The sequence below is a fragment of the Octopus bimaculoides genome, chromosome 17 (assembly GCF_001194135.2).
Source record: "Octopus bimaculoides isolate UCB-OBI-ISO-001 chromosome 17, ASM119413v2, whole genome shotgun sequence".
NCBI classification, from domain to species: domain Eukaryota; kingdom Metazoa; phylum Mollusca; class Cephalopoda; order Octopoda; family Octopodidae; genus Octopus; species Octopus bimaculoides.
In genome coordinates this window covers 28,396,401-28,404,825 of record NC_068997.1, presented here as the reverse complement: position 1 = coordinate 28,404,825, position 8,425 = coordinate 28,396,401, and the positions used below count along the sequence as shown (strand labels likewise).

General features: G+C 39.0%; 1 protein-coding gene across 1 annotated transcript in view; it reads right to left on the bottom strand.

Moving 5' to 3' along the window:
- Window positions 1-8,425, bottom strand: part of LOC106870684 (protein virilizer homolog) — a 68,649-nt gene that overhangs the window by 53,710 nt on the left and 6,514 nt on the right. Inside the window, exon 3 of the mRNA XM_052974140.1 lies at window positions 6,094-6,180. Coding sequence (XP_052830100.1) covers window positions 6,094-6,180 — 87 coding nt within the window. The remainder of the gene's footprint in view (window positions 1-6,093; window positions 6,181-8,425) is intronic.

Here is an 8,425-nt window from a genome sequence, read left to right as displayed (position 1 = left end):
CACTAGGTTTGGCAGGACGGTGCATTGGCCCAAGAAATTGGAAAAAACTATTTACGTTAAATTTATTGTGTTTTTACTGGACAATTTCAGTTTTTTTTTATTGAACATTTTTCTTCCAGCCAGAAAAAAAAAAACTATGTATCCGGTTCGTAAAAAGTTACACAAGGAAATTTGGAATGTCCATACGCGGGAGGTTGTGGTCGGTTGCGGAGCTGTGGTGGTGGTGATGTTGACAGTGGTAATGATGTCCTGTTTAAACTTGGCGACGTCGGGGGAATGCCTGGTACTAAGTATCTTAGTTGGTTGGCTCTTGCTATTTTCCGTGAGGGGATGTCCCACTCATACAGTGAAGATAAAACCGAGTGTTTGATATATATATTTGTGCCGCATTTTCTGCATGGTTTCGGTGGCCATCTCGCCTCAGATGTCCCTCCAAAATTTTTTAATTTCGTGTTCCACACTCATGGGGGAGCCATTGTAGTGACGTCATATTGGCGCCAAAAAGGCATAGTCGCCATTGCTGAATCCTTAACCACGCATGCGTGGATTTCAACATCCAAACGTTCCCGCTTCGATTCTGTCTCTTTACGCGCAGACAGCGACCAAGCAAGATGTCTAAGCAGGCTCTCTCATTTGAGTGTGGTTGAACGAAGTTGTCTCTACAACGACACCAGCTCGAGGAACAATACATCTACATTTCAGGCTACTCGGAAAATGGACAATTGGAAGCTGTTTTATTTTCCACCATACAATAAATACTTGTTGTTGTTGATCAGTTTGGAGTTTCTGCATTCAGTTCACTTCTAATTTAACATAGGAAAGTTAGGTGTACATCTACTGATGTATAACCCACTTTCCTAAAGGATAATGATGAGCAAGAGTGAGTAGAAGGGAGACACGATTGCAGAAAAGGAAGCAGACTGAGCAGAAGGAAGGAAAGAGAATGGCTGGGCTGATGGTGTATGAAAGGGAGGTGAAATATCAGAGACACAGACAGTATTACTGGGATTTGAAACTAAATCTCTGGATAGCTGGTCAGGCATCATGACCAAACCACAAAAAAGTTTCACATGATCTGTCTATTAAACAGCCAGTCAGTGTCAAGCAATTGCAGGATTCAATCTTCTAGAATCTTCTGTCTGAACCCTAATTTCATTGTATTCATTGTGTAAATAGTCGACTGAAAATGCACTCCTATTATCAACAGGACAGAAGGAGTATAAAAGAAACTAGAAAAGGTGAAGGTCTGCTTAACAATTTTTAATATTAGAGTATTTGAAAAGAAAATTTGAGTAACTTAACCAGGATCTTAAAATATCCATTTAACTTATTATGTTGTTGATTTTATATTTAGTAATAAATAGTGTTTTGACATGACATGAAAGAACCAGTTAAACTGAATATAATATACTATGGGATGATGTGATGGGAATAAGTGGGGTGCATAATTTACATACGTTGAATGAGAGTGAAAAATGAAGATGTTAACAGGCTGGTGGTTGGTGATTGGTGTGAATCAGAGCAGAAATATAACAAAGGAAACTCGAAATCAAGGTAATTACAAATGATTGGAAAGAATTACACAACTTAAGAAAAGTGGACAAATATCCTGTATAAACATCTTAACTTTTGTATTCAAAACAAAATGAAAAAAAAATATAATAAAAAGGTAATACAAAACTAGTTTAATTGCATTTATTGTCAAAAATTGTGTTAATTGTCAACTGAAAATGCACTGCTATTATCAGTTATATTACACAATAAAATATATTTAGTCAAATAAAAAGATTATATACTTGATGTTTATTAACCTTTTGAAATGATCCCTCCCCACTCAAAAGAATAAATAAACAAACAGTATTTCCAGAACTTAATTAGTTTTGTGTTTGATGGCCAAGGGCTTATATGAGATCTATAAGTAATGAGAAGCATACATAATGCAGATTCAGAAGTGGCTGCATGGTAAGAAGGTTGCTTCACAACCAAATGGTTCCTGGTTCAGTCCCATTGTGTGGCACTTTGGGCAAGTGTCTTCTACAACAGCCACAAGTCAACCAAAGCCTTGTGAGAGAACTTGGGAGACAGAAACTAAAAGAAGCCCATTGTATTTATGTGTGTGTATCACCACTGCTTGACAACCAGTGTTGGTGTGTTTATGTCCCCATAACTTAGCAGTTCAGCAAAAGAGACCAACAGAATAAGCACCAGGCTTAAACAAAAATGTACTGGGGGTCAAATTCATTTGACTAAAATTCTTCAAGGCAGTGCCCCAGCATGGCCACAGTCTAATGACTGAAACAAGTAAGAGATACGAGACAAAAGGACACCTGATGGAGGTGTAGCCAGATCAGGGGTACATTGCCTAAGGTGCTAGGTACCCAACCTAAAACAATGAATAGTAATTCATCTTCATCTCCCACCCACTCTCTCCCCCTGCGGTGTTGGAAGCCAACTTCTCTGAAACATTGAAATACTGGGTAACACTACTAACCAATGACCTGTATTTTTGAGGTTCTAACTTGTTTTGGCTTTAAAAGAAAAAATATCTAAATCGTTTATAAACATATATATTCCTGTTTATTTCTGACAAAGAGCGTAGGCTCATAAAGTAAAAGACTTTCTCACTCCCCAAACGTTAAAGTAATATATCAGTTTGTTGTTTACACACCTGTCTTGGTCTTTTGGGTTTTTTTTTGTAAATTCTTGCTATAAACATACGTATGTATGTATATTTGCACAAGAGAGAACGCTTTACAAAAAAACAAAACCTACAAATGCGCGCGTGTGTGTGTGTGTGTGCGCAAGTGTATTTAATTGTATTATATTTAATGATTGTGCAATTAATTTCAGTTGTTTATTTCTATAACATTATTATCATGTACACAGCAAATCTCTGCTCATACCAAATTAGCTTTTCATTGAGTTCTTTTGTGGTCTATTGTCATAAATAAAAACATTGTGGAAATATGTAATGCTCGACATATGTACGTAGACAAAGCCTTAATTTGCGTAATCTTTAATAACATTTGATATGCTTGCACAAAATATTAGCTTTTAAAACAAGCTGAATTACATGTGGCAGACATACTGGCAAAGTTACACCCAAGAGCGCATTTTCACTTTGTAATAGCACTTGACAAAACTGGATTAAATTTTAAAAAGTATTTTTTTTTACCTTTTTATAGTCTTTTATTCTTTTACTTGTTTCAGTCATTTGATTGCAGCCATGCTGGAGCACCGCCTTTAGTCAAACAAATTATTCTTTGTAAGCCTAATACTTATTGTATCAGTCTCTTTTGCCAAACCGCTAAGTTATGAGGACGTAAACACACCAGCATCGGTTGTCAAACACTGGTGGGGTGACAAACACAGACACACAATGTGTGTGTGTGTGTGTGTATATATATATAGACGATGGGCTTCTTTCAGTTTCCATCTAACAAATCCACTCACAAAGCTTTGGTCAGCCTGAGGCTATAGGAGACACTTTCCCAAGGTGGTATACAGTGGGAATGAAGCTTCTTACCACACACCCACTCCTGCACCTATAATATATATGCTGAAATTTTTCAAGAACTACTTTGGTTATACTGAAACTTGGCAAGAATATCCATAATTATGCCTTTAACAACCAGATTATTCGTCAAATGTAATCCTTATTAATCCACATTGTTTTATCGACCATTATCCCATAGGTTCAAGTTTATGTGATTGATTAAGAATGATATTTTAAGAATGATGTACATATGTATGTATGTATATGCCCTCATCATCATTTTAGTGTCCATTTTTCCATGTTTGCATAGCTCAGATGGAATTTGTTTCCCAAGCATGTCATCACTGGTTCAGTCCCACTGCATGACACCATCGAGCAAGTGCCCTCTGCTCAAGCTCCAGGTCAACTAAAGCGTTGTAAATGAATTTAAACAGATAACTGAAAAAAGCCCATTATATATATATATATATACACACAATTACCAAAGAAAGCTTTGTTGTTGCATAACAACGTATTGCCACACATGGCTACCCAGACTGTTGAGACCATTAAGCATTTAGGTTTTGAGGTGCTGGAACACCTTGCCTACAGCCCAGAGCTTGCCCCTCCAACTATCATATTTTTGGACCACTCAAAGATGGCTTACAAGGTAATCAATTTCCTACAGACGAAGATGTGAAGGAAGCAGTGCATAAATTGTTGCATGACCAACCGTAAACCTTCTTCTTGGAGGGAATACACAAGCTTGTGGATCGCTGGACCAAGTGCATTGAAAAGGAAGGAGACTATATAGAAAAATGACATATTTGTTTATCCCCTGGCACTACCGCCTGATTGGCACCTTACTGGCACATGAAAAACAACATTTGAGTGTGGTCATTGCAAGTGCCACCGGACTTGCTCCCATGCAGGTAGCACGTAAAAAAACACCTTTTGAGCATGGTCATTGCCAAAACCGCCCAATTAGCCCTCGTGTTGATGGCACGTAAAAGCACCCATTACACTCTCAGAGTGGTTGGTATTAGGAAGGGCATCCAGCTGTAGAAACTCTGCCAAATCAGATTGGAGCCTGGTGCAGCTGCTGGCTCTCCGGTCCTCAGTCAAACCATCCAACCCATGCCAGCATGGAAAGCGGACGTTAAACGATGATGATGATGATGACATTGAAAAAACAAGAGTGCGTACAAGTTTTGACTCTCCCTCATATATATCAAGTTTGTATGGTTGTCTATAGAAGATATTAATCAATGAAATTCCAACTTAGTCTGATTTCTCACATTTTATTCTTTTATTTTTTTTACACGTTTCAGCCATACAGCTGCAGTCATGCTGGAGCACCACCATGATTATTATTTGCAATTTTTACAATTTCACAATATTTATTTCTTTATTGCCCACAGGGGGCTAAACATAGAGGGGACAAACAAAGACGGACAAAGGAATTAAGTCAATTACATCGACCCCAGTGCGTAACTGGTACTTAGTTAATCGAGCCCGAAAGAATGAAAGGCAAAGCCGATCTCAGCAGAATTTCAACTCAGAACATAATGGCAGACGAAATACCGCTAAGCATTTCGCCCGGCGTGCTAACACTTCTGCCAGCTTGCAGCTTTAACAATTTTACAATATTGAAATAAACTAGTATTTTTATGCATTACACAATCATCAGGTTTATGCCATGACAGTCATGTTCCACAATTGATATCTATAATATATGTGTGTGTGTGTGTGTGTGTGTGTGTGTGTGTGTGTGTGTGTGTGTGTGTGTGTCACCATCATTGTTTAATGTCCGCCTTCCATGTGTGCCCTTGTCTCGACATCATGTGATGGTTGTAAAGTAACTGATCATCATCATCATCCATGCAATGTTATTTCTATGAAAAACATTCCTACCCATGGGGAAATATTACCATGCTTGGAAACGGGTGAGGGTTGGCAACAGCAGGGGCATCCAGCCATAGGAAATTTGCCTCAAATAAACTATCTGACCCATACAAACATGGTCAAGTGACATTTCACAACAATGATGATGTATATTTGCAAGTAAATATTTTGTGGTAGAAGTACGAGAGCATCAGACAAAATACTTTGAAGTATTTATTTTGGCTTCTTTTGTGTTCTGAGTTCAATTCCTACTGAGGTCAATAAATGAAAAACCACCCAAGGGCTGTAGACTGGTGGAATCACTACAGCATTGGACAGGTTGCTTCATTCGATATTAGGAAAGGCATCCAGCCATTGAAACCATGCCAAAACAGTCATGGGGCCCAAGCAGCTCTCCAACTGATCAACTCCTGTCAAGCCGTCCGACTCATGCCAGCATGGAAAATTGACGTATGATGATGATGATGATATCATCATCATCATTTAACGTCTGTTTTCCTTGCTGGCATGGGTTGGACGATTTGACTAAAAACTGTTTAGCTGATATATATGATGGGGTTTTTTCAATCTTGTTTGGCCTGAGCAGGACTGAACCCAGAAGCATATTGTTGGGAAGTAAACTTCTTGCCACACAGCCAGACCTGAACCTATATCCTTTTTTTCTAAAAAAAAATAGTGAATGAAACATGAAAAGTAGAAAGAAAATCACTTACATTCCCAACTTTTCAAACGTAGCAGCGTTTGGTTTGCGCAGATTATTGACGAAAAACTCGAGTTTGAAAGATGATGGGTTTGTTGCTCTGAAAGTAAAAGAAAATTACAGATAAATTATTTTACAAATCATTTTCAGGCTGGAGTGTTTCAGTGGAAAGAGTATATAATATATTGGATTCAAAAAATCCTTGAATGGAAAAAGGTTAAAGGCTACATGCAAGACACAAACTACATTAAAAGCATGCAGTATGCTCTGTAAAGTGGTTGGCATTAGGAAGGGCATCCAGCCATAGCAAACACTGGTGCATGATGCAGACCCTGAACTAGTCAGATCCTGTCAACCCATTCAACTCGTGCCAACATGGAACAACGATACTAAATGGTGTTGGACTGACGAACAAAACATTGGACTGGCTCCTGTGCAGGGGGCACGTAAAAAACACCATTTGAGCATGGCTGTTTCCAGTACCACCGGACTGGTTTGTAAAAAGCACCCACTACACTCTGCCAGATCAGATTGGCGTCTAGTGTAGCCATCTGGTTTACCAGTCCCTAATCAAATCGTCCAACTCATGCTAGCCTGGAAAGCAGACATTAAATGAAAATGATGGTGACGATGATCTTTTGAAGTTATTTTTCTATTTATACTTTGTGGCTATATGCTTCTATATGTTGACAATCACATTGGCACATACGTTGATGAGATTGTACAGTAGTGCAAGAGAGACGATTGCGCTGGTTTGGACATGTGGTGAGAATGAATGAGGATAGCTGCGTGAAAAAGTGCCACACCCTAACAGTTGAAGTAACCCGTGGAAGAGGTAGGCCCAGGAAGACCTGGGCTGAGGTGGTGAGGCAAGACCTTCGAACATTGGGCCTCACCGAGGCGATGACTACTGACCGAGACCTTTGGAAATGTGCTGTGCGTGAGAAGACCCGGCAAGCCAAGTGAGATCGATGCCAGTGCCCCTGGACTGGCTCTTGTGCGGGTGGCACATAAAAGACACCATTTCGAGCGTGGCCGTTTCCGTGCGGGTGACACGTAAAAGCACCCACTACACTCTCTGAGTGGTTGGCGTTAGGAAGGGCATCCAGCTGTAGAAACTCTGCCAAATTAGATTGGAGCTTGGTGTTGCCATCCGGTTTCACCAGTCTTCAATCAAATTGTCCAACCCATGCTAGCATGGAAAGCGGACGTTAAACGATGATGATGATGATGTATACATGGATATATTTATAAATCTACCCACTTATACAGATTTTTTGCAAATATATGTGTATATACAAGCGTACGCATATATTTGTATATTATGCACAAGTGTATCTGGGTAGGAATGTAATGCATATATATTTATATATATATATATATATATATATATATCATCATCGTTTAACGTCTATTTTCCATGCTAGCATAGGTTGGACAGTTCGACCGGGACCTGGGAAGCCAGGAGGCTGCACCAGGCTCCAGTCTGATCTGGCAGTGTTTCTACAGCTGGATGCCCTTACTAACACCAACCACTCCGTGAGTGTAGTGGGTGTTTTTTACATGCCACCGGCACAGAAGCCAGTCAAGGTGGTGCTGGCATTGGCCACATTTAATTATTTATTTATATATATATATATATATATATATATATATACGCATTACATCATCATCATCATCATCATATTCATCGTTTAATGTCTGTTTTCCATGCTGGCATGGGTTGGATGGTTTGACTGAGGGTGAGGGGTATTTGCATAGCCATGTAAAAAATTGTGTATATGCACAATTGTGTGTGCATGTTTTGTATGCAATAGTGTGGGTGCAAGTATGTAGGAGCACATAATGTGCCAACTCACACATGTGCACATGCAAAGGCGCCAGAGCATGTTGTAGGTGCACATATTTACCCTGTGTGAACACATTTTAGCATGTGGTTAATACAATTGGTTGTTTGTCTACTTATGCTTCTTTCCAATCGTCCTCTGTACATTTTAGGTGTCTCACACCTCAGTACACTTGAAGAATGTCAACGCTTTACTTCGCTTTCTTTGATTACATTTGTAACTGCTCCTCTTACTGACTTTGTACACATCTCTATTTCACATTAACTTCCATTCACTCTTGGTTTGATTAATTACTTTCTGGACTATTAATTTCTCCAAATCTTTCTCTACCCAACATTTCATATGTCTGAGTGAATATTGTAATAAATCCAGAGTTTTGAGATCACATTCCTACAGATCTAATGAGTCTGCTCTCTTTTGAGCTTCATCACATAACTCTTTGCATGTGTGTGTGTGTGTGTGTGTGTGTGTGTATGTGTATATATATATATATATATA